Here is a 27,663-nt window from a genome sequence, read left to right as displayed (position 1 = left end):
AAAGTACCCGCAAACTGCCCAGTGCGGAAAATGAAAAAGTCAACTTTTAGACGACTTTTTTGAATCTGGCGCACGGACTGGTGCACGTCTTTCTTTTTACAGTTTTTAGGTTGTACAAGCAGCATTGGATCTCAGATGCAGAGCCGCGATAGCGTAACACATTTTCCTCTCCAAAAACTCCAACAAAGTTACAAAAATCAGCATTCGGTTCATATCCGTCCGCGTGGTGCAGTGAAGAGTACGAGCATACCCCTATTGTAGGTTCAATATGCACTCTTGATACTTTATGTACATGTAGACCAGGCCTCACGCGAACCGTGTAGACAGTATGACCATCTGCAGAGATCTGCTGGTCTAGTCGAAATGCTAAGTCAACATGCTTCTATCACAAATGCACAGCGGGGTGCCCAGACGCACGATGATGCTTGCACAGACACACACGTGTGCGTACACACACACACACACACACAGTGACGCACACGACTACGCACACACCATGTATCAGCGTGCGGGCCCTTCACCGTTTCAAACTGTCGATTCACACGCCGTTCGGTACAACCCAAAAGAAAACAGGCCAACAACAACAACAAAAAACTATAAGGGGAGAACAAGAAGAACGCAACGAATCAGTGCACTGAGGAATAGTCTTTATAATACCAAGCCATGTGCACATGGTAACTGTGTGTGCAGGCGCGTCCAGGCTACGTGGCACAACAGGATGAGGATTGGGACTACAGAGAGGACAAGGGCAACACGTGGATGTTACCGCCACCAATGCGCGGAAACCGAACAATAGACCCCGCAGTGACGGACGACAGTACCCGACGATAAAAAAAAGTCGCCAAGGAGCCGGTAAAACCACTCAATGCTGTCAGCACACCAGTGAGGAGATGAAAGGCAGAGAGAGAACGAAAAAAGAGGGAGGGGGGAGGTGAGGGCAGAGGCATACGCTCGGAGAAATAGAAGGAAGGGTATGCTATAGTTAAGGAACAGGTTTGATTACATTGCACTACACACCAGTGCACTGCTAAACTAGTGAGAATATACTATACACACATCTTACGCACACACGCCCACGTACAGAAGCAAAGGAACGAAGCAGGTTGGGAAAGGAGGGATGGTGGCCAGAACGCCGAAACAAGAGAAACGGTAATAATTATTGTAGAGGATTACGCCTCGCTGATAGAAAACAAAACAAAAAAAAGGAAAATTGATATAAGAAATCTCTTTCAATAAACTGTGACATACAAAACTAGTAGGAAAGGCATTGGTAACTAGCATTGCATGACACTAGCATTGACAGCAGCAGCAACATGGACTGGCCAATGGGACACAATCAGTTCGGGCTGCTGCTGCACTGAGTGTCCAAGAGCAGAAAAACCATCCAGACATCACATGGGTCCACACACACCGCTTGGCTCGGCCCGGCCCGATCGGATGTACGCGAGCCAGAGTGTGTGCGGTGAGCGGGCGGCAGCGCAGGGAAGGGGAGAGGCGCGACAGCAGTCTCGACATGCCCACCCGGCGAGGAAAGGGAGGATAGGTTCGGGACGCGTGGAAAATCTTTTCAAATTGCTCAGGAGGGGTGGGGGCAGGGTGGGGGAGGTCCGTCAACAGACTCCCGTGCTATGTACAGAGGAACGCGGGGAGGGGAGGATGGGCGGTCACGTAATAGTAGCAAATTTGATTAATGATTGATTGATGAGGATGATGATGGTACGGATGATGATGATGATGACGATTGAGTCACTGTCCGAAACGAACGCATGCATGTACAAACACATGTACAATCAACAGCTTTTATCACTAGCATTGTCTCGCCAAGGAGATGGGATAGATGTGTCGGCTACACACAAACTGTAGCCACTCGGCTAACATGCGGGCTGAGAGAGGACTGGCCAGTCCGTGCAGATAAGCGATGGCGACCGGGCACTTGCACGGCAGCACCAACGCCATGGCTACGCGGCCAGACTGTGCGCACGGGGGTGGTGGGATTCGAAGCTCAGCGGCCCGGGCACACGGACTATACACCAACCTCTTGCTGGTGTGTTGCCTTCTTCTTGCGCGTCTGCAGCATCTCGTAGAACGGGTCGCGGCTGATGCTGGCGCGGATGCACTTGATCCACTCGTCTTTCTCTTCGGCAGTGGCCGCTTGTATTCTGTACACGTTATGGTGGCCTGAGCAAATCAGATCGCACATTCACACACACACACACACACATTCACCCCCCCCCCCCCCCCACACACACATGCACACACAACACACAAGCCACACACACACGCACAAAGTGATCTTGACTGGTCAGTTTCTATAAACATAGCAATATTCATCAGTTGAGCGAGTAGATATTGGAAATATCTGAAGAAAAAATGCCTATCACCGCCAGGACTCGAGAGCCAGGGACCTTCGCTATAGGCCAGTGATGCTAGTGGGGTTTTATAATATGCATAAAACATGACCGCCACCTTCCTGAGGGGCAACTTGTCCCATATTTGGCAGGTACAGCCAGTTGTAGTACATTTGTGGGTATGATCGTACACAGTTCATGGCTGTTGATGTAGGATTGGTATCACATTGTGTACCCTTTTTATAGAGGACTTGCCCCCCAAAATCAAATGGCGGAAGTACTATGCATAAGCCCCATTACCATGGCAACAGTGAATTATTTTTAAAATTCATAGCTGTACTCCCAGCTTGTTTATGAGTGAACGTAGCTTCTTCTATAAGCCCATTGCGCGATGACGTAATTTGTACAGCCAACACCCACACAGCCACCTGGCCATGGTCGTCTAGCTGGGGTGTTGAACAGTGCATTGCTGATCTCAACGTACACACATGCATTACTCATGCAATCCATATTTGGCAATGTACTCACATGCATTACTCATGCAATCCATATTTGGCAATGTACTCACATGCATTACTCATGCAATCCATATTTGGCAATGCGCAATGCCAATGGGCTTATTGCCAATGACAATTCAATGGCCTTACGAGTCAGTTACGACCAATATGGATATTGGTAATACATACATTCATACTCCCAGAGCCCTGTCGGTGTCATTCTACAACTTCAGCCCTCGGGGTACCTGTCCATACGCAGCACTACCATACTTCCACGCACAAAAGCATAATGTGCTAAAATACAAACAAGAACAGGCATTCAATTTCAGCTAGCACTAGGAAGTTATTACATAATTCACCCGTTGACTCGTTTTCAGAACTATGGGGTCGTCGCAAAAGTTTTTTTGCTCGTTCCTGAATTGAACATTGTTCACTTTTTTTTGGAAGGGAGGGGGGGGGGTGTCAGCCAAAAACGTAAGTCGCCAATGTACATGAATGCGTACGATGCCCATCGCCCAGCATAGCAAGCTGCCCATTTTTCTTGTTTTTTTTGTAGAAGGACTGTAGTAATAAATGCAGTGAAGGAACATAAAAAAACAATTGTTGTTAACATACCTTCCACGACTTTGCCCTCCGAGTCGGTCTTGCAGGCCTTGATAGCGCTGCTGGCGTCGGAGAAGATCTCAAAGCATTGCGGTCGCTTGTTGTCAGCCAGTTCACGTACGCCAAGATTCTCCAGCGGAATAATACCCCGCGGCTCCTTGTCCTGAATGCGATAAACAAGCAAACATGTACAGCACACACACGCCGTGGAAGACATTAGTACAAGCATAAACCTGCCCAGTGAACCCAAGGTCAAGGATGCATGTAGAGTAAAAACCTGTCAAAGCGACCACCAGTCCCGGAGGACCACTAAAACCAGGACAAAGTGATGTTATTTCCACTCAAATAACCCTTTACAAGGAGACCACCTGTGCGAAGCGATGACATTTGAAGGCCCCTTAAGCGGTTGCCTTAGACAGGTTTCACTGTATAATCTAAACCCAAGGCTACCCCCCCCCCCCCCCCTCAACATGAAACTGCAACCAACAGTGATGCATCGGGAAAGCATAGACCTCATCTCTGGCACACACACACACACCAGGGATGAATTTATCCTGTATCGCATCGCAGTTTGCGATGCAAAATCGATCTACTGCTGCTCAAAAGTCACCGTGACTCGCAGAAAAGTGCGATACATACAGACTATCCATGCCTGGCTTGCGCTATCAAGTAACATGCATACTGTGCAGTGCATGTGGTGCCGGTACTCTGAATCTGCGTGCATATGTATGCTTCAATCGTTTTTTGCAAATGGACTTTCAGGCATCACTCTCAAGAAGGCCAATGTGGTAAACACCCAACCTTCAGAGGAACTTGCTAATCAAAACCAAAGACTGCTACACAATTGTGATTTCGTATAGCAGAAACTGCTATGCAAAATATGACAGTAAATTCATCCCTGCACACACACACACACACAAACAGACTAGCCTCCCAGCCAGACAGAAAGACGCAGCACTAACCGAGGGCAGCTTGAAGTAGAATAAGCAGTTTTCTGTGAGAATAAACCACCGTCTTCTCCATGTCTTCCGCTTGCCACCTACATATACCAAATAGCAGACACAACAGACACAAGTCACCAAAGAGGCGAGCAAAGAAGAACGATAAACACAATGCACATTACATATGGAAAGACGGAGAGAAAAATAGAGAGAGAGGGAGAAATAGAGACAGACAGAGATACCAGCATGTGAGCACAGTCCGAACATCTGCTATGATCATGCATAGCTGAGTGGGTTTATGTCAGATAGTGCTATTTTTCTACTCCACTAGTCGCTAAAAACGAGCTGTAAACGTACACCGCGAACACTACACCATGTGATGTGAGCTTTTGTCGTCAGCAGACCCCACAGTCACACACTGGAGTTGCACAGTCTCTGGGTCTGTGTGCGTGTGTGTGCGCGCGCGCGTGTCTCTCTCTCTCTCCATCCTCTCTGATTTAGCCACAAGTGGGAATCTTACCTTCTTTAGTTAGCCAGCCTTCCCGGTCCGGGTTGAAGAAAGTATGTGTGAGATCACTGCCTCCCTCGTCCTCGGGAATCTTGAATTCATCTTTCTTGATGTCCTCGTAGAATGCCTGAAACATTAATCAAAGTAAACAAACATCGGAACAAGAGTTGAGAGAAGTTGATCAGGACACTTTGGAAAACTCCTGGGTCGCCAGTGCGCAATATTTGACTGCCTGGACAATCATGTGAAATATTTGGAGACATACTGACCACTCAAAGCTAATGGACGGCGTGATCGTGAAATGGAGCAGATAAGGAAAGATTCAGGCTGCAATATCATAATATTATGGCACAAACCAAGTAAATGGCTCGATCACCCGACTTTGACAATGGCCAACGGGTGCACAGCATAGTGGGCATGCGGCAAGTTACGGTATAGAATCACTGCAGCATACAATAGCAGTACAGCCAAACTTCAAAATTAATTTGAGTGATCGGCTTGAGGAGACTTCATTGCACATGAACAAAAGTAGTGTCGCACTTGAGCATATATGGCACTAACCCGCAGCAATTCCTCAGGTAAATCGTCGCCGTCGTTGATACCACGATTTTGCGAAATGAACCCCTCTATGGTCATCTGCAAGTGAAAGACAGAATGTAGGAGAGAGAGAGAGAGAGAGAGAGAGAGTGTGTGATGAATATAACTGCCACAACAACATGACCAAAGCAACACAGAAAGAAAACGCACAAGAAGAAGAAGCAGCAGCACAAAGGGCGGCCAGAACTTACCTTGGTTTTGACGTTAACGTTATGTAGACTCGTGTTGAGCATGATAATGGAGAAGGACATGACGTAGCACGTGTCCGGGTTGGCAAACACGCCACCGTTGCCGTGCTGGCAGTAGTGCTTTGCAAACGCCTCCATCATCCGGTCAATCTGCTGCGCTTCGCCCGGCAGCCGAAAGTTCCACAGGAACTGTCGCAGCGAGCTGACCAGGCTCATGTTGGTAAAGTCGTGTAGCTTCACAAATTCCTTCAGGCACGTTACATTGAAATCTTTTCTGTGAAGGAAAGAAAGCAGCACCAGACAACAGCAGAACACCGCAGCACCGTCATAACAGAATACGAGGGACGGAAGCAACAACAACGGTAGGAAAATATCAGCAATGTAACCAGGAGTGCCCGACAAGAAAGAAAGAAATCAGACTCACTACCACAAGCACGCACTGACTTCCTCATTCCCAACAAAGGCAATGCATGGTAAAACTTCAGAGAACCAACACCACCAGTTTTTGGTACTACGATGAAACAGCAACTAATACTTTCTGCAACTTACCTATACACTCATACGTCGTTTATCCGGGCGACCCGGGACTGGGCACTACCCGTAACTCCCTATCACACACATTGTGATGGGGATAGGCCATAGACATGGCATGTGGCGGCACTATTTTCCACAGAAAGTGACAAAAGAGTAGTAATATTTCCACTGAAACACGCCCAATGGGTGCCAGGTCGACCGAAGTGCCCAAGACTTTGAGGTCCGGATAAGCGAGGTATGAGTGTAGCTAACACCGCAGAGTGATCAATCCTAAAGTCCGGCTCAGAGCACAGGCGAGTTTAATGACGCACTTACAATTTCCCTAAGTATTCTCCAATCATCTTCTTGCTGAGACCCTCGCCGCGGTACAGGAATCCTGCGACGTCTTCCGGTGTCTCGTTCAGCAGTCCATGCATGTACAAGAAATTGAGGCCCTGAGCAGGTGCAACACACGCACAAAGCGCAACATGGGGTGTGTTCAGAGAGCTATATGTTAGCGGAAGGACTAAACGAGGAGAGAGAGAGAGAGAGCTAGAGAGAGAGAGAGCTAGAGAGAGAGAGAGAGAGAGAGAGAGAGAGAGAGAGAGATAGAGAGCGATACATGAAACAACACGGGTGTGCACACAAGCAGGGACAGATGAACGAAGGACGAGATAGTCCTACCCCACTACACACGTATTCGAGTGCTTTCAAAACTGGCAAATATCATGACATAATTTACCTTTTGAGGGTCCATGTTAAAGCGCTTGCGACCGGTCGCTAACTGTTTCGTTTTCTGATCCTGCTGCTTTGGCCTGAAAAAGAGCAAGAGCGAGAACAGCACAGGCAGCGAACGACAATACAAAAATAATGAACACAAAACCAAAGTCGTGTGGTGTGGCTTACTACCATGTTTAACTATGCACACACGTGCACGCACGCGCACATCAACCTGCACACACACACACACACATGCGCAAAAAGTAGAAGGAAGACTACCCATTTCAGTAAATCAGAACTGGGCTTCGAACATGCCATCTGTAAGGGAACGATGTGAGAATGAAAAGTAGTCGCCCTTTGCCCGATAGTGTGGGTGAACACTGTGCAGAAAGAGAGAGCATGTGTCACTGTGGTGTGTGTGTACGTACGTGTGTGGGCAAGCGCGCGGGGCGTACACGAAGTACCACATGCGTTTACATTGCGGAACATGCAAAAGTCCACTTCCATGCGCGGGCAGCATGAAGTTAAGGCCACGCAATGCATATTAATATTCACACGGTACGGACATTTGCCCTGGTCTATGGGACCGTCGCCATTGATGCAGCCAACGTGCCGTACTGGTGCACAAGGACAACCAGTATATTGACCCGCGCATAGTACATGTGTATTGCAGCATTGCGTACAATTGGGCCATAAAGCAAATGCGTGCGTAGCACATCCAACACGGACGGGCTCAGCGCACCCGATGTGCATATACAGTATTGAGCTGTGTGCGTAACTGCCATGCGGCGAGAGATAAGCGGTGTACTGCAACTAAGGAGAGAAATACCGAATCCGATATCTGTGTTCACGGCCATCGCCATTCGTGCAGACAGTGCCCGTTATAGAAGCTATTCAGGTTACACTGTTATTTCAGGTGCTTGACATACTAGCAGCCGCATTGGGTGGCACCATAAACACAGGCCCGTGACTCGCTATAAAATCCATTATCACGCCATTCCAACAACAAGTGCTCCCGGTGATTATTTCCAATGCAGACGGCAGCTGCCATCGTATGTATTGGGTGGCTGAAATACACTCGAGCCAGATCCAAAAGCTCCATCACACATTCGTGATTTCCAACCTTCACTGTGCCTATGCCACAAGAGAGAGAGGCTGATAGCATAGTACCGTCAACAAACGCCACGCATAGCTCCATTTTGTTCCCGCAAGCACTACCCTGGTCCGTGAATGCGTTTGTCTGCCTGTCTGTTTATCTGCGCTGTTTATCTGTATGTATAAGCGCGCATGCGTGTGTGTGTGTGCGCGCGCACGCGTAAGCCTGCGCTGTTTATTTGAGTGTATGAGCGCGCATGTGTGTGTGTGTGTGTGTGTGTGTGTGTGTGTGTGTGTGTGTGTGTATCCGTGTGCGTGAGTGTGTACGTGCGTGTGCATTGGTGTGTTGCTGGGCAGGGTCACAACTGGACTGCACCCCCACCATCGCTGGGTCAAACAGGGTGCTGGTGACTCGAATACTGGTCCGTGGTGGTAAACCAGCATCGCGCGACCGTAAAACACCTGTCCGCAGCAGCAGCGCGATCCATGCATGGTGAAACGAAGATGCATGCGCAAACACAAACTGCTTCGCAGCAAACTGAACACCATCTGCTGGTTCCTTACACATCCACAACTCCATCCATGGTCTCCAGCTCTGCTGTGACTTCGGCGATCTCATTTTTGATGTGCTGCAGAGACAAAAGCAACGATAAACAAAGCCATGCACAATATCTATCCCTCGGTATTCGTTTCATACTCCAGACTGAATTATCACCTACAACAATATACATTGTTGAAATGTAATAAATTAGTGGAAGCCGCCAGGTACACTCAAATGATACCACCGCGTAAACGCACCTGAATCTCCTCCTGAAGCTTCGACTTCTTACGTCCAATCTCGTCCAGAAGACTTTGCTCCTCTTCGGAGAAATCTATACACAGTGGTATCATCGGGAACGTTGTTGAACTTCCAGCACACCAATTGCTCGCCAGGAAACATACAAAATTTACAAACCTGACAGGCCTTGGGTTGACTCAGACCTCGTCGAGGCCTTTGGAGTCATGCCGTCCATCAGATCACCACAATCTACTCCTCATTTCCCGTTTTACTATCCACGTTCTTGCCGTTCCGCGTTCCTATTGCAGCCTAACTGGAAAAGTACTCCTTCCACTTCCACAACGACCAACAACCCAAATCTTCAACAACTCCACTACCAGTACTTCATGACAACACAAACCTATGCATAGATCGCGGCACTCCACCGCCACCGGTTTTCTGTGAAGTACCTGCACTGACTGTAGATCAACGATACGATCTTTGCTACGACAAGGAAAGGACCCAGTGCGCGAGTCCAATCTGCAGCCACTGCCACTGGATCAAGGCTAGGCTGTGCGTGCATCACCATGATCACTGCATGCACTGATCCAGCAGGGTCACTGCATTGCGCAGTCTACAAAGACAAAGTACAATGGTACGATCTGCTACGCATACGGGATACCCGGATAGTCTACACTGTACTATGACTGAGTATGAGTCGTAGATCTATGACTCGACTTGTACATTTTTTGCTTCGTACGATCGTGTCGGCATGGCAGGGTCGACCGCCGACCGGTCATGCAATGATGTGTTATCTACAAAACTCGCTATGTCACAGTGGCTTTGGACTAAATCGCGGCCGAATGCAGGAAATCATTCAGCACTAACGCATGCGCATTAGCTCTGGATAACGATTTCACTGAAAACGAACCGACTGTCAATGGCAATCTGCTTTTCCCTCGCATTCTATAGTCTGTCCTAAATCTAGTGTGTTGTAGTAGTGGGGTCGGTTGGTTTTCAAACCACACAGCCGCGGCCCGGGGCTGCAAATAAGCAACACTTCCACTCTCTTTTTCAGGGTCTAGACGTCTGATGGATCATGAATAAAACTTTGAACAAGGAATTTTTTGGAGAATGTCGGAGAATGTCTGCCTTGCAGCTTGCTCGAAGCTACTGATGTCGATTCGATGATGTGATGGGCAATGGCCTCGTCGTGAACCTGGTTGACGTTGTTGTATAATGCCTGCCCACTAGATCACTCTATCCGAGAGAGGCAGGTAAAAATGGTCGAGGAAGAAATTTGAGATTTCGACCAACGCCATTCAGAATTCTGAATGATGGAGAAGATGTCGCAAGGCGCAGCAGTCACGAGCTCAGCCGGGGAGTTCTCGTTTGCTGGATCTTCCATCGATGTTCGTAGCATGGCTCTGATTGATCCCAGCACGTACGTCGCGCCTGGAGCTGATGGTGTGCATGAGGCTGCTGGCAAAGTGAAGCAGCGACGGAGTAGGCAGAGAGCTGGTCCTCTGTCGCAGCGCAGTTCCGACGTCTTTCATCGGAACATAACAGGTGAGTGGCAGGAGCGTTGGCATTCATAGTTCCCAACTAGTACTATTCCTTGAAACTGTCCTCTTCATTCTCTCCTGGACCATTCTGTTGTCACTTGAACATATCGCTGACTCAGCCAAGATGATTTTTATCCAGCATTGTTACAATCTTGTGTTATTGTATCGTCATGGGCTTTTGTCTTGTGCAAGTCGAGGTGGGGCTGTTGGCGTGTTGCTAGCGGTGGGGTACGTTATTTTTATCTCACAATCCCATACAGCTAATCTGTCACTGCCCAGAGACTGGGCCCATTGCATGGACAGATAGCAGCGAACATCATGTAGCGTGACCACTTTTAGTTTGTGTCAATGTGTGCCAGAATAGTGTTATTGATGCATTGTCAAAACGGTTGAATCCAAGCTGTCTTGGCCAGTAAGGGCACTTGACCAGCCCGACGCTGCTGTCTGCAAAGCTTTCCGTTGATTCCGATTCAAGGGCCTGTGGCAGTGTGGGACAATGGATGAAGTGTTCAGGAACTGAACCCAAGTCCGGCGGTTATACATAATTCGGATTAATTCCATATCCCCAATTACAGTCATGCACAATAGAGAATAGACCCATGTCATAATAGACCTTATTCAATTACGTCATCCTTTCACCGCGCGGCCGGCGCGGGGGTACTGTTCAAAATCAAGCTGGCAGAGGCAGCATTTGCATTGTCTGGGAGAAAGATTTTACGAACAAGAAGTCCGCTTTGCTTGTTTTCTTTTGACGTGACTTAGTTTTGGAACGTGTGTTGTTTTGATCCCTTACTAGCTAAGGGGTTTTCTGTTTTCACCGCTGTCAGCATACGTTCTAAACTAGCAATGCCGCACTCCTGTACTGTTCCTGGCTGTCGGAACGTGTCTGGGGCGAAGAAATGCAAGCGAGGGTACCGACGTGTTCAGGACTGCACTGGCAAATGGTCGATGGAAGAGTATCGTCTTTGTGGGAATACGGCAAAGCGAGTCGGCTGTAGGGGCGCTTGCAGCGTGTGCAGGACGTTGCCGTTCGCCAAGTTCCCCAAACCCCTGCCCGAAAGCGCTGATCCACATCTAGCTAAACGGCAAAGAAAATTAATCAAATCGTGGAAAGATGCTGTTCGAAAACAAAATTTGACTGTGACTGCAACAAACGATGTGCGTGTATGTGGAGCACATTTCCCAGCCCTGCAACGCCAGAATGACGATGAAGTTCCCTCTGTATTTGCTTGGACCATCCCAGTGGTGGAGCGCCAAACACTGACCTCCAAGAAAGCGAGTGAGGCCGAGGAAGAAAGTATGACGGTGGATGAGGAAGAAGTGGCCAGCACCGAAGATACTGGAGAGGTGGACGTTGTCGAAGAGAATCAGCGGCTGAGGGATGAGATCTTGGACCTGAAATCACAGCTAGAGCTATTGAAAGACCAAAACACGATCCTCGAAGCTCAGCTTGAACGGCAGCGTTTTACGGCACGGCAGTTCACATCGGACAAAAACATTCGCTGGTATACTGGGTTCAGAACATTCGGACAGTTTGAGGAGATGTTCAAACTTGTTTTGTCCACCCGTTCTGCCACCCAAGCAAGAGGTACTGCACCAATCCTTCCACTGGAAGACTGCTTTTTTATTGCAATGGTGAAGGTGTGGAAGGATTATCCGGAAGAGGAGCTGGCACGGCTAACTGGTGTCTCCCAACCAACAATATCCAGGATCATCCGCCATTGGATTCCGTTGACTGCCAATGCACTTCGCCAAATCCCGATCTTCCCGAGCAGATCCCAAGTGGATGAGCTAATGTCACTGTCGTTCCGCGAAATGTATCCACGGACACGGATTATCATCGATGCGTTGGAGATTCCGATAGAAAAGCCAAAGAACCCCACCACTCAAGCTGCCACATGGTCGGAATACAAGCAACGTAACACCGTTAAAGCGCTTGTAGGAATAACACCTGGTGGTGCTCTGTCGTTTGTGTCGCAGCTGTATGGTGGACGGACGTCTGACAAGGAGTTGGTGAGGAGATGCGAACTACTGAAGCTGCTGGACAAAGGCGATGTGATTATGGCCGACAAAGGGTTTGACATTGCATCCGACGCACTTGTGTATGGTGTTGGTGTCAATATCCCACCCTTTCTCCACCATCAACAGTTCTCCGAAGAAGATCTACTTACAACACGACGCATTGCATCACTGAGGATTCATGTGGAGCGAGCCATTCAGCAGATCAAGAATTATTCCATCCTTCGCTTCCTGCCGATCAGTATGGCTGATATTGGAGATGAAATCTTTTCATGCTGTGCCCTTCTCACTCTATTTAATCCACCATTGATGTAAGTTATTCTGCAATGGTCTCTCCCTCCGGGACTGTCGCGCACATAATCGCGTAATTTACATACTTCCGTGTACATACAGCTATTCCACATAACCTTTCCATAACGCGGTTGCTTGCGACCAACTAGTTACTTTCGTGTATCTCAAGTGACAGTCACTATGGTAGTGATAGCTATTGTAGCGTGTGGGACAGAATGGTGCTCAGCAACAGCCTAAGACCCCCCCCCCCCCCCTGCTGCCATTGAATTTGTATACTGTCGACATTGCATTACTTGTGATCTGTGCGCCTCCTTATGTAGCCTGTATTGTTGCCTTCAGGACAGCACACCTTACTCCGTTAGGCATCTAATGCAGTACATTGTAGGATATTTTGGTGTTTGTTTGTTACATCGGACTTGGAATGGGCCTTCACTTTTCTGTGACTAAAGATGTTCTGCTCTGGAGCCGTGCTCCCAAGCAGATGTGATGCCGTACACACCCAACAAGTATCCATTCTCATTACGACATTATGAGTGACAGATCATGAAAATTCTCACATAAAATATGCTCTTCATGCCGGTACAACTGCAGCATACATAATGTGGCCAAGCTGATAGCCAGCTGGAGCCACTGGAGGGCCAACCACAGCCTGAGGCCGCCCCCCTGTGGCTGCATTCATGCCATCGTAGAAATAAAACGTGCCATTTTCATGAATATGAGACACAAAATGTTGACCATTTCCATAGGTCACACCCAGCAACCGGTATGCAGTCAGGCGGCCGGAATCAGTGCCTGGCACTTCAACCTGTAAAGGAAAATCTGCAGCAGAATAAATTGTGTGCCGACCAACCATTTCGCGGCAAATGCAGCAAAAGAATGCCACAGAACACCCCACTCTGGAGCCACGTAGCACCTGCAACCTCCGTCGAGAATACGAGCGCACACCACCACAACGACAAGGCTGACTTCCCGGAAAAAACCAGGCATTCAACATCACCTTTACCTGGTCCGGCCCAGGCAGGTGAGATAGGTCTCCATCTGCAGAGATAAAGATTTCTGGAGTGACGACATCTTTCTTCACATTGCACGTGTCACATTCGTAGGATACTGACGGAAGACAAAACGATTGATTAAACGCTATAACAAACCGATCTGCTTCTGAACCATAGAAATTAATGTTCTGTCCATCACAGGGTACTCGGGGAAGGCCTAGAAGTTCAAGGGCGTGCCACCAGATGTACTTCGCTGCGCCTGGTTCGCCAATGTCAATGAACCCACACATATCCAGCAGGGCATGAGCTGCGCGGTTCCCACTTTTAGCTGCGTCTCTAAATTCATGAATATATATGTCATTGCTGCTGAGGAGAGTAAAACAAAACATCAAGCCATTGTCCAGTGGGCACGTATTGCTAAAATAGAACTGTTTGCCATCTTCTGTCCGGTGAGAGCCACCCCAAGGCAGGGGGTACTCTTGCACTTGTCTGTTGTCACTAGCATTCCCAGTCACATCCATGAGCGACTGCGGATTCACTTCCTCTCGGGTAAGTTGCGTGTCAGGTTCACCACTTGGACTATGTTCACCACTGAGACTAGGTTCACCACTAGGACTAGGTTCACAGGATGCACCCTTAGAAGCCTTATCTGTGCCTTCAGCCCGCAACTCACGACACGCCTGCTGCTGTTCTTTCGCCCGTGCAATGCGTTCCACCCTTGCAACCAGCGTTGACTCGGACGGCAGAACGTGGGTGAAAGCCATTGCCACGCCGCGGGTACTAAGTTCGTTTACGTTCTTGGCGAAAGTCAGCAAGGCAGTTGATGGCAGCCGAGGTGGGGCAAGTGGCTTGTCCAGTTCCTTCCGTGCAGCAGCTACCGGCGTTGCGCTGCTCTTGCTGTACGCAGCCTTTTTAAACACCAGATCCTTTAGCAGGCACACTTCAACCTTCTTGCTCCGTGGCACATTCCATTTGCTGGCCTCTTCCGTGCAAGTCAATGCTGACCGGTGGTACCCCAGCCGCACAAACTCCTCAAGAGCATACGCAAATGCCGCAAGGTGTTTGCAGGAAGCGTGAGGAGGGCGGCCAGCAGGACAGCCACACTCTGCGTACAGGACCTCTGCATATCTGTCCAGCTTCATGTATAGGGTATAGGTTTTTTGTTGTTTCATTTCTGCCAGCACAATGCAGCGGAGATACATTGTTCCTTGCTCTTCGGGATCCACTGCACCTTTAATGGCCTGCACCAATCCATTGCTGAATAGAAGCAGGGCATGCTCATTTACAGCCTTGAAGTTCATTCGGCTCCCATCAGTGGACTGACCATAAATGAAATAAGCCACCATGTTGGCCATGGTGAACATCGGCAAGGCAGTCCGAATGTCAACCAAGGGCTTCCACAAGTTCGGGTCGACTGGAAGCTTGCTTTTCGTACGGGTCACTTCTATCGACTCTGTGGATAGTGGTATAGGCGGTGGTTGTGACTGTGCTGGGGGATTACTGACGTTGCCTTGTACCGGTGGCGATAGAAAGCTACTTTCAGCACGGCCTGAAGTTTTCGCAAATGTCTTTAATCTGCAGTTGACACAGGAACACAAGCCACAGGAAGATTTGGAGTTTTTAGGCTCAGCAAGGAATATTGTCTCGTTTCATGGGTACGGTGTCACAAAACAAAAGTAAAATGACAAGAACATAATACAGGTAAAATGACTATGGATGCTGTTGCACACTGAGTTGAAAGCAGATCCCATTATAGCAACTCTCAGCAGAGTCGCAATGCTGCCATGCACATGGTCATGGCTATGGCTTCGTCCATGCCCACACCAAACGTAGTCCAAGTGTAATCCCCCCTCCAGTCTCTTCGGAGGCGTGGGTTCGAATCCCACCGCTGCCACCATTGTAACTCGTATACTCTCAGCACTCAAAGCACATACTTGTAGTTACGTAAGTAGTTATCATTCGTTCATTGTCTCACAAGGAGAAGAAGAAGACAAGGCCGTGCGAGTGTGCGCAGAGCTATCCAAGCATTCCTACGGTGTACTATTTATGTGTATACAAATAACGTGTTATAAAGTAGCCATGCTACACAAGTCTACTGGTTTTTGAAAAATATTTTTAGTTCAGCTCCATTCTTTGCACGCGGGCCAATAACGAAAAAACAGACGCCTGGGAGAGTTTAGTAATTTTCGGCAACACACTACTGAGTAAGAAGTGAAACGAAGAAAGCTTACCTCCCAATCAGTTCGTCCTTCTTTCCGGAAAGGGGTAAGCCATGTTCACGGAGTAGCCTCTTCAGCTCAGGCACTCTCAAGTCGGCTAAAGACGAAACTTTCTTGGCACTCATAGCTGACGGACCAGTCGGTGATACTCCACGACAGGCACTGCCTGGAACTCGACGTGAGGGCTAACTCTCGAAATAAAAACAACCACAACTGTCTGATGTCCAAGACGAAAATTTTGGAAGAAGTGAAGTCTTTCTCACCACGAAATCTCAAGTATACCCCCGGCGCGAGCCGATGACGTAATTGTGAATAAGGACCATTATCTCGGATTTGCGGCTAGCCCTCACTTCGCCCTACTTTTATATACTAGTAGTAGAGATGAGTGGTGATATCATGCTGTGATCTACTAGTAACAAGGCCTGGTTGTCTGCAATCAACTGCACGTACATCTGCCTGTACTAAAATTTAAAAATGATCATGGCAATAGTAGAAGTGTGCTCTTATGATGACACTCAGTGATAGAGATCAGGCAGTACTACTCAACTGGCAGCTCCTCATCATTTGCGAGAACTGTGGTGATGGGACCAGGCCAGTGAGAAGGCAGACATTGCCTGTGCATACGGTGAAGTACAACAAAGCTAAACAATATACTCTATCTTATCTGGTAGTAACTGGGCCCAGGGTCCTGAAGGACTCTGGAGTGTAATGGGCAGCCGGCACAGGTGCAACACTGACAACCCATGCAGAAGCTTATCTGTCGCCGTTTACCTTGTGCCTTGGCATGACCTGTAACAGACCCAGGGAGCAGACAGCTGTAGTGTTAACTACTGATCTGATTTGAGAATTATTGCTACGATTTATTAGATTTGCTTGAAAGGGACCCACACCCAGTTTTTACTCCTTGTGAGTTCAACTGTAGTATGTAAACTGCCTAACACATCCTTAGGGAATCTACTATGTAATCACAGCCTGGCAGTGTGCTTTTGTTTTGCACGAACGTGGCAGGCGATAGAAGGGAGTGTGGCAAGATGTACTACTGGCCGTTAGTACCTGTGTTTGTGTCTCTATGATACCAAGTGCTGCGGATGCGATCAGAGAGACACATTCACAGAGAGAGATAGAGAAACATTGACACACACAGAGATAGAGAGACAGAGACACGCACAGAGATAGAGAAACAGAGACAGACAGAGAACACCAACGCGTGCTGCGAAGAGGGACTGCTCCCCTGTTGTTATGCTATCCTAGACAAGGGCGGCGGAACCCGTCTGGGTCGGTCACGCCACGGCCGGACCAACTGTTTGGCTACCAATGTGCGTTTACTGGTGAGGAGGTCATGCGTATCCACTATATCTTACACAAATGGGAGGTATGCATCAAAGACGGCCATCATCTTTTTGCGGGGCAAGTTGCCCCATTTTGGCAGGTACAACCTGTTATAGTACATTTATGAGTATGATTGAGTGTACAAAGTTCATGACCTTCTATGCAGAGCTGGTAGTATGACAGTGTGTACGGTTGTAGTGGACTTGGCCCCGCGCCGCAAAACCTAACACCGGGAAATGGATGCATCTGTCCCATGATGGAAGCCTATGGTTTGGCCGGCCCAATCAAAAACTGCTTCCACCGGTTCTGCTAGAGAGTGGAATGCCGCTCAAGCTCGCGAGGCTCTAGTGAACAATGCCAGGTCGTCCTAGTGTAGGTTTCAAGTCATTTCAGGAGTTGGCGGTTGCGAAATGTTGTAACATGAAATATCAGTATTAAATGCCGAATGCCGAAAAGCATCCAATCAATACTGTCGTGTCTTGTATAAAAGCCTGTTTTGAATACAGATACACTGTCAGCGCATAAGCCTGGTTTAGTGTTGACATACATAGAGATACATGGTTTGAATAGTAACCTGACTTGAATAGAAGCATAGCACTGACATTGGCCTATACGGCCGTAAGCACCTGCTTTTAGGCGCGACATTACGGTAATTGGGCATGTGCATGGGTGGTTGTTCGTGTGTTGGGGGGAGGGGGGGGGGGGGCAAGTTAGAAGTTGGGGGTGAACGTGTAGTACAGTGTTGGCAACTGAAATCCAACGCCTGGAATTTTCTACGTACGGATGCTGCGGAGCTAACACCAATCCTGTGGAGTTGTGTGCACATGCCAGCAATGCGTGAAGACCATTCTTGTCGCATCCACTGCCTGGTCTTGCGTGCGTGTGCACGTGCACCGATGTGTACTGTAAACCTGCCGATTGCACGTGTTAGTGATGTTGGTGTGTGTAACTGCAAGATACGGTATGTGCACAGCAGGGGTGTAGCAGTCGGTCCGGCTTTGGCCAGACCACTTTTTTAACACAACGCCAAAAGTGCCCACAATGCAGGAATTTGCACCCTATTTTTAAAAAAATTCCAGGGAACGCCCTCCCGCCGAATCACTTCCAACGTTACGCGCCTGTACAGAACAGCAGTTGTAGATATGCATGCATGCGCGCTGTGCATGCTTTAAGGGTTGGTGTGGTTACATGCTGCGTTGATGCAGTGTGAGCTGACCACCGCACCTGGGGGTCGGATTTGGCTTGCCACCCCATGCAGTAGGTAGAGCGACCGTGCGTGCGTACCGTAGTGTCTTGTATTAAAGCCTGCTTCATATGCTAGATGCCTTCTTCTTTTTTTATGAAAGCCTGATTTTCAAGATACACTGTCGGCACATAAGCCTGGTTTTAGTGTTGACATACATAGAAATGCCTGGATTGAATGGAAACCTAGCACTGACATCGGCTAATACGCGGTTTAATACGCGAAACTACGAATATATGTGTGTGTGTGTTCAAAACAAAATGAAAATTAGGGATTCATTGGCCAGAAAAAGCCACTTCAACCAGTTGTGCGGTGTAGACCAGGCGAAAATTAGTGGCGGTCAATTCATCAGCCTTTCATGCTGTTGAATGGTGTAATCCCAGCACAAGCTGCTATGCCTGACCTAGCTTGTTCGCTATCATCACTTCAACGATGGGCATGCGTATGATGAGTATGAGTGTGTGTGTTCTGTTGCCTTGCTGCTCCAGAGCACAAGCTGTTCCAGGCCGTTAATGGCGGTGACCTAGACCAAGGTTAGTCAGTTAGCCTGCAGCTTGTACACAGTGTACAGTACATGCACATGTCAGTCCACTACTCACACCATACCGGTACTCAACAGCATGATTGTTCAGTTCTTTTTATGCTCTTCCATGCACCGTGAATGGCAGTGGCACAACATTCCTTGATATGCCGAGTATGGAATTATGGCACTAACACATCTACATGTACAGTTGTAGTGCCATTTCTGGAGGGAGAGTTATACTGTTATGTGTTTAGAGTATCAGGACGTGTGTTCTACCCCCCCCCCCCCCCCCCCCTCCCCCGTCTGCTTGTCCGAATATGGCTGATGGGTGATGTGGGCTGACTGGTGATTGGTGGGCTTGATGGTGTCCGTGATTCCATGTCTGCGCTGGTGTGTGTGAGTTGTGTGGATTAGACAGTTATCTGGCGCTTGTCTTGATCTGTTTCAATCAGAATCAGATCCGCTATCGTTGCTATAAAGAGAAAATCTGTGGGTGCACATCCAGTGCATTTGCAGATTTGTGTGCTTCTCTTGCGACGGTCGTATACATGGTGTGTGTGTGTGTGTGTGTGTGTGGAGGGGCATAGCAGGGCAGTGGGGAGTGGTACGACCAGGGGTTGGGTTGCTGCCCCCCCCCCCCCCCCGGGAAATTTGTTCGGGCTTTGCCTACAGGGCACGTTTTAGGGCTCTGTTATTGCTTTTTCGGATGAATTGGACGGACCATCTTGGACGAAAAGTGGTACCGTGTGTGATGCCCCTGGTGTGTGTGTGTGCACGTGTGTTGTTGCTCTCTTATCTGAGTACATGTACGTGTGTATGTGACTTGCCCATAGCTACCCGTGTGCTCGGGGTGAGGGTAGCACGGATGCGTTCTATGGGGTTCTAGGGCGGTTATATGCCCGCTTGTTTGAGAGACGTATCCCCTCTCCCCTGACTCACTTGTGGGGTCTGCATTCGACACTAAGATAATTATAATTTTATGGGTGGTGGCGCGCCGATCCGAATGTCTTTGCTTGATGTGTACCTCAACACGTCAGGTGATGCAGCTGCGGATCAGCCTAACTTTACTTTCACACTCCTGAGACCCTGACAATGCCGGTCTGCTTACTGTAAACATAGTGTAGAATTAGGTGACCAGCTTTCCCTTCACCTACAGTGCATGCTCTAGTGCCTTTTATGTGTGATTTAAATTTAGGTGCCTGATTTGCCTGATTTATCAACCAAAATGAACGAAATTGAAGTTTAAGGCCGAAAATAACATGGTTTACAGTATTGAAATGCCTTGTTTTATGATTTTGGTATGTGCTACTACACACTACACATTCTAGTCAAGAACATGCTGACAGATGATGACCTTGGTTTCGACGCGTCGCACCAAGACAAGTGTGGGCGCACTCCGCTGCATGTAGCCGCGGCTGCAGGAAATAACCAAATGGGTAAGTGTCTGTCCGTGTGCTTGCATGTTTGCATGTGTGTGCGTGCGTGAATTTGGTGATTTGCACCGCCTTTTTTTTCCCTGTGCCTGCAAGTTCCCTGCCATCTGATCGCACCCACAAACAGGGTTGCCTGAATGTAGTATGTGTCCGATAATGTGCAATGTTCCGGATAGCTGAAGTGTCTCTGTTTTCTCCCCCTCTCTCTCTCTCTCCCTCTCTCTCTCTCTCTCTCTCTCTCTCTCTCTCTCTCCCTCTCTCTATCCTGTATGTATTTGCAGTGCGCCTGTTGCTGGACCATGGGGCCAATCCAAGCCTCCAGGACAATGTGGGCAACACGCCACTGCATCTCGGTGAGCCTTAGCTTGCTAGGCACAATAGTCCTTATGCATGTTGTACAGATGTACGATGGGCTGTATATGCAGTACTCTGTTCTCGAGGTTCGTGGTTTCTCGAAATATAAAAAAAACAATTAGGGCCGTTGGTGTGTACATGTACATACCTGGTTGGGTGTTCATTGTGTGCTATACATGGTTGGGTGTTCATTGTGTGCTATACATGGTTGGGTGTTCATTGTGTGCTATACATGGTTGGGTGTTCATTGTGTGCTATACATGGTTGGGTGTTCATTGTGTGCTATACTTGGTTGGGTGTTCATTGTGTGCTATACTTGCACACTTGACCAATTTAGCCTCATTTATCAATGGCAAACAATCGCTTTTCCAGCTGCATCACTTTGGATAGAACGGATGACTAGCTGGATCTTTGTCGGAAGAAGGGTTTCGTATGAAATGCCTTCAGGGTCCATCTCTTAGTGGAAATAGCAGTAAACACAATAGGGCTCTGCACGTTCAACACCCAACGGGTCTACGGGACTCTACGAGATTCTACGGAATTCCGTGCATTTGTACAGCGTGCATAAGGCTTATTAGGATCGCTTCTATCTTCCCCCCCCCCCCCCCCCACGTTTACTACCTGCATCATGGTGGTGACGTTCCACGGAAGCAGAAAGGTGGTTCTTGACCGGCCCGGTACGCGGGTCCGTAATATTTTGTTATTCCCGTAGCTATGCAAAAGACGTTACTTCAGTAACGTCTGGCGCTAGCCAGGGTCCACACAGCTTTAATTCCGTGTTTGCTTGTTTGTGTCGTCGGCATGCCTGGCGCTATCCCGTACATGTCCCGTACCGTACCATCAAAGACAGCTGGCCACAATATTCAAATAGGGCTTTCAAATGCAAGATCATAACGTGAAGCAATTTGGAAGAATGAGTATATGTATGTGAGGTGTATCGGGGGAATCAAGAGTACATGAAAACCAGAGTGTGCAGCTCGGATGGGTTGCTGTCACGGCGAAATTCCGTGATTACATCATTTTAGTGATGTAGTGCGTACAAGCAGGATTCAAGCAGGTCTCTTTCTGCACAACTGCAGCTCAGTTGTACGCACTACGCCATTTCCCGCCTCAGATCTGCGCCAAAATGATGTAATCACGGAATTTCGCCGTGACAGACACCCATAGCAGAAAAGGCCCCAAGCTGCACACTCTGGTTTTCATGTACTCTTGGGGGAATGCATGCAGGGCGATAGTGCGGGTTCGAATCCCAGGTTATGTGTTGGAAAAAAATAGGAGAAATGAAAAATTTATAACATCCCTATGCTTTTTTTGCTTGGGTCATCAAGGTGGTAGACGGTGTCGTATTATCCTCGAATGCAAAGAGAAAGTTATTTCTTTCGCTCAGGGCCCTACGCTATGCTTTTTGGCCTAAATTGTTGCTCATCATGCATGTTATTCGAACAGATGGAAACTTTTTGCAAAACAATGATGTAGCCGATCAGTTCGTTGTGGTATGGTTGGGCATTGTAGCCGTCAAAGCATAGCGTAGGGCCCTGAGCTTCCAAGCTCTCTTGTTCTGGGACTGTGTTTTGCTTGTCGTGTCAATGCTTTGTGTTCTCGTGTACAACTTTTTCCCTCAACTTATGAATGCTTTGTGTGCTCTCTTTGTGTGTGTATGTGTGTGCGTGTATGTGTGTGTGTGTGCGTGCGTGTGTGTGTGCGTGCGTGCGTGTGTGTTGCTTGTATAGCTGCATGTACAAGCAAGGTAGCCACTGTCACAATCCTATTGGCTGCAGGTAAGTGAGACATCTTCTCTTGCTTGACCCTGGTTTAAAGTGTAATGCACGATATCATCACTTCCGCGATGCCATGAGCGTCGAGCGAAAATCTTAATCTTGTTCATGTTGCGCGAAGAGTCTTCAATGCACAGTGCACGGCACGTCGCAGGGAAATCCTGCGGGGGGCACACAGCCCAAAGCGGTAGTTGGTGTGTGTGTATGTGGGGTGGGAGACGTTCCACTCATGTGTTATACGTCTACATACATGCATCCCATCTCAGCAAGTCATGGTTTGATGATTGGAATAACATGAAATCCGTATTGTGCGAAGGCAGACTGCGAAATGGCACCCCTGCCCTCGACATGAAATCCGTATTGTGCGAAGGCAGACTGCGAAATGGCACCCCAGCCCTCGACACCCCAACCCGAGGAGTTGTTGTTTTTGTTTTGTTCGGGGGGGGGGGGGGTAGATGTGGCCTAGAGCATCTAGCGATGCTGTTCTCTGCACAGAGAGCAGACTTTACTGGCCAGCACTGTGTGTGTGTGCACCTGTAGTGGTGGCAGCTGAAATCCGACCACTGATTTTCGTGCTCGGGTGCAGCACCGATTCTGGCGGTCTCTATTTCGTAGTGTTACAATCCCATGCTGGGTCGTTGCCAAATGTGACCACACCGAGTTGGGGTCGGATTTCAGTTGTTACCACTGTGTACCTTCTGCCGGCATTTTCCGACGCTTTCCGTCGCTGTGCCTGTTGCTGTTGTTGCTATCCCCCCCCCCCCCCCACAGGGACGGATGTAAGCCTTGTTGACTGTCGCGGCAACACCCCCGTGCGCCTCGCTCAGGCACGGCTCAAGCACCTGCGTAGTCATGGAGACACGATGTCACTCACCGACCATTCTCGCGCCATTGAACAGGTTAGTGTCTTAAAAGTGTCTCTCAAGACGTCACATCGCGATAGCACTGGTGCACGATAAGCGAGTATGTAAAAAAAAAGTATTGGAAAGTTAAATGTATTCGCGGATGTATCGCGAGTTTGTAAGTGTAAATGTTAGTCTAGACTGGTGATCCACACCTTTGGCATCGTTCGCCTGGCATTCTTCTATTTTCCATCTCTGACCAGCCATTTGGACCCTGGTACCCTGCCGCGCTGGACAATAAGGCCACTCACAGAATACAGATCCTCCAGCCAGAGGCCAAGAAGGCCGAAATGATGGAGAAATCCCTGGGATACGGACGTCTTCCCGTATTTTCAAGTGGAATTGTTATTACTTTGTTTGGCAGTTTTCTTTCCGTTGCTACTCCCGTTGATGCTACTATTACTACAGTACTACTACTGCGTGTCAATGTATCCTCCTTCATTATCTATTAAGTACAGTTGAACATCGATTATCCGCACATCGACTATCCGACCATTCGATTATCCGTAACAGTTTTTTTGGGCGCACGTGCCGTAGAGTACGCACTGTGCATGTAGTGAGCCATTCAAAAAATACGAAAATTTTGAAAAGTAAAAAGGTCGTGCGGCTAGTAATAACCACTGAAAGTGTGCGAGTGACAGTTTTTTCTTATCCAGAACATTTGCCTTATCTGAACACCGCCTGACAGTTGTCTGCCCAGAGGTGGTCGGATAATCGATGTTCAACTGTAGGCCTATTTCATGTTCAATATTGGCATGTTCTGCAGATTTGTAGGTGTGTGACTACTACTACTGCTTGTTGTGTCTGACATCCCTGTGCCGTGCAGGTGGCGTACATGATGCGCGAGTATGCGCGCTGTGTAGGCGATGAGCATGGCGTGGAACACGTCTTCGACATCACCGCCAAGCTCTCAAAGTCCACCAATCACAATCAGGTCAGTTGATGTGCCGTCCGTTCCTGCTGCTTTGGTTGGATTTGGGCTTCGCAATACCCATCCACCCTTCCAGGAAACTCCCTTGATAAGTATCCATTTTAATACCTTTGGAGAATACTTCAAATATATTCTAAATAGAATAATGAATGAATGCTAGTGCTTCAATCTGCGGACAGAACTGTTTCGTCCTTTGTGGACTCATCAGCGCAGCACAGAGGAAATGAGGCCGAACCTGATAGCAATGAAAATAAATTTTCCAAAGCCAGATTTAAACCAGGCTCGAACGTACCGGTCAAGAGTACATAACACTCCAGATTGTGCAACTCCCACACAGCCTGCTGTCCTGATATGAGTTTCAAGTTGACATCATTTTTATGCAATGCTCTTCACACGAATGATTGCAACTTCTGTACTGGGTGTCAATGCTTCACAAATGTGTACTTGTCCTCGCACTAAATCAAATTGTACAGGATCAAATGGAGATTTGTCCACCAAAGGTCGTCAGCTGAAGTTCTGTCGCGACAGCACCAAGACTACATGACCCCCCGGGTGTGCAACTCCCACATACCCTGCTGTCCCGACAGAATTTCAAGTTGACGTCATTATTTATGATGCAATGCTCCTTGCACCGGTGATTTGCAACATGTGTACGGGTGTCAACGCATCACACGTTCTTCTTTGCAATAATTTCTACAGGATCAGATAGCCTTTGGTCCACCACAGGTTCCGGATTCATCTGATAATCCGTGTACATTGAGTGCGTTCAATTACGCACTTGAATCGATTCATGAATGGAATCTCGCCGTTCGATTTCATGTCCTGAGCCCTGGGCTCGATTCAGAATCCATTCACCCTATTCACATGGGGTGATGTGAAGAGCGCGAATCGATTCATGAATGGGGCATCATCGAACGCACTCAGTGCGCATTGCATCATAAAAATAACGTCAACTTGAAATCCTGTCACGACCACACCCATAGTAGAGCTGCACACTCTTGGGGGTTCTGTACTCTGAATGGTGCTCGTACCATTATCAATAGGTGACTGAAAGACAGCTCAGGCCAGTTTCCCATTTGTGGCAGACAGCTGGACTGTGATATCCATGTGTGGCAGGCGCGCTGTGGAGAGTCACCTTTATATGGGCACATTTGCAATGCTTTCAATTAATTTGAATGTTTCTTCCGAAAGTAAATGGATAATATGGGGGGGGGGGGTGCTTGTGTCACTCTTTGAAATCCATGTACTGTAAACCATGTAATTTTCGGTGTAACTTTAATTTCGGTGATTACAGTAGAGAAACCAGGCACCTAAATTTAAATTACACCTACAGGCACTAGAGTATGCACTGTATGCGAAGGGAACGCTGGTCACCTAATTCTACATTACACCTGAAACCCGTCCCTGGCGCCGAAATTTTAATGCACCTAAAATTACATGTTTTACAGTATAGGTTTCAGGGTTCTAGCCAAAGGAGGGCGCAGCTAGAAGTACATGTACTGACTTCATAACGTTAACGTCATGTGATCTCTGTGTGGTGTGTTCCTGCAGGTGTCTGAGGTTGCCGATCTTCTACAGACGTTCACTTCGATGAAGCTGAAAAGCTGATAGTCCTCGACGATCGTCACCCGAACTGTCTATGCAGTTTGACTTCCGGCGACATATGCGTGGTGGGGTATGCTCTCGTTGTAGCTAGCCCATGCAGCTGCCACTGCAAGAAGCTCAGCTGGTTGATGCGCACTGCCTCCAGAGAGAGCTGTGTGGTGACTTTGTTGTGTTGCGTACTGGACGAGAGGGCATCATAGCATGATTGTGCTGCTGCCAGTGCAAGAAGCTCTGATACTGAGTTTGTGGTTTAGAGAGCTGTACTGTGCTTAGTGCACCCTAGCAGGTTGATGTGCACTGCCAGTGTGTACTGGTAGCAGTGAGAGCTGTGTGGTGACTTTATTGTGTTACGTACTGGACTACAGGGCATGATAGCATGACTGTGCTGCTACCACTGCAAGAAGCTCTGATATGTGGTTTACAATAGAGAGCTGTATTGTGCTCTGCCCATAGCGCTCTCTAGCAGGTTGATGTGCACTGCCTCTGTGTACAATAGCTGAGAGAGCTGTGTGGTGACTTTGTTGTGTTACGTGTACTGGACCACAGGGCATCGTAACATGTCTGTGCTGCTGCCACTGCAAGAAGCTCTGATATGATTGTGGTTCATTCATCGGAAACTGGCCCGCTGGCTTTTGAAAGTCGGATTTGGGCCGAATTGAGGATCAAAAAGCCACTTTAAATCTCAAAAATCTGGGTTTTGGATCTGCTTCTCCATACATTTTGCCATGGCATACCTGTCCTAATTTTGTAAAACCTGGCTGAATTTCTATTTCCCTGTTCTTGGACTTTTCTGGCCTCAAATGTGGCAAGGAGTAATTGCACGGGTCACACAATGCAGGATGTACTGTTGTTTTCACGATATCTACAACTATGTCAGAGAGACACCAAAAAGTTAGGGTGCCAGTTTAGAGCTGTATAGTACTGTGCTCTTCCTGCCACAGATAGTGAGTCCTTGATCTGAGTAGGTTGAGGTGTACTGCCTCTATGTAGAGAGCCCAGTGGTGACTGTGTTGTGTTGCGTAAAGAGCTAGAGGGCATCATAGCATGATTGTGCAGTCACACTATCCATGCTGGTGACTGCACGTGGGTCATTTCAAGGCAAAATTTGTGTGTGTGTGTGTGTGGCTACATTATTATGTGTACATACGTGTGTATGTGTACATCTGTGTGTGTATTGGTATGGGTGCATCTGTGTGTATATTTGTATGGGTGCATCTGTGTGTATATTTGTATGGGTGCATCTGTGTGTAGTGTACATGAGTGTGTGTACGTGTGTGTGTTCGATATAGCTGCAACTCTATTGAAAACCTATCCAAATTCTTGCTAGTGCTACTGCTTTTCCATGCTGTTTCCTCAGTGTCTATGTTATATTTTTACCCTTCCCATGCATACGAACCTGCCTCTAACAGTGCACCTCCTTTGCTGTCAGAACTAGGACAGAACTCCTTTTTTTGACTTTGTGTGCTTTTCACTGGATATTTAGTAGATTCCTGAGCTTTCTCCCATGCTGGTTCGTGGGACAGCAGTGCCTTTGACTATGGCTTGGTTTGGTGTGCCCTTTCTCAGTGGCGTAGCTGTTCCCCCTTTTAGGGGGCGACAAACACAAATCATAATGGAGTACAGTTTCTGCTTTGGATGCACGTGCATAGGGGTGTAGCAAAAAACGTAAACACATTGTGATTGGCGTGTGGTAGTCGCAGGTGCCGTGCTGCATG

General features: G+C 48.1%; 3 protein-coding genes across 3 annotated transcripts; 1 reads left to right on the top strand and 2 right to left on the bottom strand.

Annotated features, from left to right (window-relative positions):
• Window positions 1-516: 516 nt before the first annotated feature.
• LOC135825000 (cytohesin-1-like) lies at window positions 517-9,289 on the bottom strand. Its single transcript, XM_065337735.1, has 11 exons — window positions 8,966-9,289; window positions 8,809-8,882; window positions 8,575-8,639; window positions 6,938-7,010; window positions 6,532-6,650; window positions 5,686-5,956; window positions 5,459-5,533; window positions 4,910-5,024; window positions 4,411-4,487; window positions 3,461-3,611; window positions 517-2,178 (listed from the first exon to the last, which is right to left on the bottom strand). The coding sequence occupies exons 1-11, from the start codon at window positions 9,021-9,023 to the stop codon at window positions 2,024-2,026; spliced, it is 1,233 nt and encodes a 410-aa protein (XP_065193807.1). The 5' UTR covers window positions 9,024-9,289; the 3' UTR covers window positions 517-2,023.
• A 556-nt stretch (window positions 9,290-9,845) lies between these two features.
• On the top strand, window positions 9,846-27,489 carry LOC135825250 (ankyrin repeat domain-containing protein 54-like). Its single transcript, XM_065337993.1, has 8 exons — window positions 9,846-10,336; window positions 18,914-18,958; window positions 20,277-20,384; window positions 20,663-20,734; window positions 22,466-22,513; window positions 23,282-23,409; window positions 24,239-24,346; window positions 25,895-27,489. Exons 1-8 carry the CDS (start codon window positions 10,102-10,104, stop codon window positions 25,949-25,951), a joined length of 801 nt encoding a protein of 266 aa, XP_065194065.1. The 5' UTR covers window positions 9,846-10,101; the 3' UTR covers window positions 25,952-27,489.
• Window positions 13,214-16,141, bottom strand: LOC135825249 (uncharacterized). The gene is made up of 2 exons (XM_065337992.1): window positions 15,866-16,141; window positions 13,214-15,209 (listed from the first exon to the last, which is right to left on the bottom strand). Exons 1-2 carry the CDS (start codon window positions 15,976-15,978, stop codon window positions 13,214-13,216), a joined length of 2,109 nt encoding a protein of 702 aa, XP_065194064.1. The 5' UTR covers window positions 15,979-16,141.
• Window positions 27,490-27,663: the final 174 nt, after the last annotated feature.

Source organism: Sycon ciliatum, chromosome 9 (assembly GCF_964019385.1).
Source record: "Sycon ciliatum chromosome 9, ocSycCili1.1, whole genome shotgun sequence".
Taxonomy (NCBI): Eukaryota; Metazoa; Porifera; class Calcarea; order Leucosolenida; family Sycettidae; genus Sycon; species Sycon ciliatum.
The sequence above is the reverse complement of the archived record's forward strand: the minus strand, read 5'-3'. Positions and strand labels throughout refer to the sequence as shown.

What these genes read in the sequence shown, in the direction of transcription:
- LOC135825000 (XM_065337735.1), bottom strand. Translation starts at nt 9,023, where the DNA reads ATGGACGGCATGACTCCAAAGGCCTCGACGAGGTCTGAGTCAACCCAA. An exon ending in GGAGAATACTTAGGGAAATT is followed by an intron (nt 5,957 to 6,531) that starts GTAAGTGCGTCA and finishes TTTCCTTCACAG; the next exon opens with AAAAGATTTCAATGTAACGT. An exon ending in ACGTTAACGTCAAAACCAAG is followed by an intron (nt 5,534 to 5,685) that starts GTAAGTTCTGGC and finishes TTTCACTTGCAG; the next exon opens with ATGACCATAGAGGGGTTCAT.
- LOC135825250 (XM_065337993.1), top strand. Translation starts at nt 10,102, where the DNA reads ATGATGGAGAAGATGTCGCAAGGCGCAGCAGTCACGAGCTCAGCCGGG. An exon ending in CTTTCATCGGAACATAACAG is followed by an intron (nt 10,337 to 18,913) that starts GTGAGTGGCAGG and finishes TTGCTGCTCCAG; the next exon opens with AGCACAAGCTGTTCCAGGCC. An exon ending in AGTCCACCAATCACAATCAG is followed by an intron (nt 24,347 to 25,894) that starts GTCAGTTGATGT and finishes GTGTTCCTGCAG; the next exon opens with GTGTCTGAGGTTGCCGATCT.
- LOC135825249 (XM_065337992.1), bottom strand. Translation starts at nt 15,978, where the DNA reads ATGAGTGCCAAGAAAGTTTCGTCTTTAGCCGACTTGAGAGTGCCTGAG. An exon ending in AAGGACGAACTGATTGGGAG is followed by an intron (nt 15,210 to 15,865) that starts GTAAGCTTTCTT and finishes TGTCAACTGCAG; the next exon opens with ATTAAAGACATTTGCGAAAA.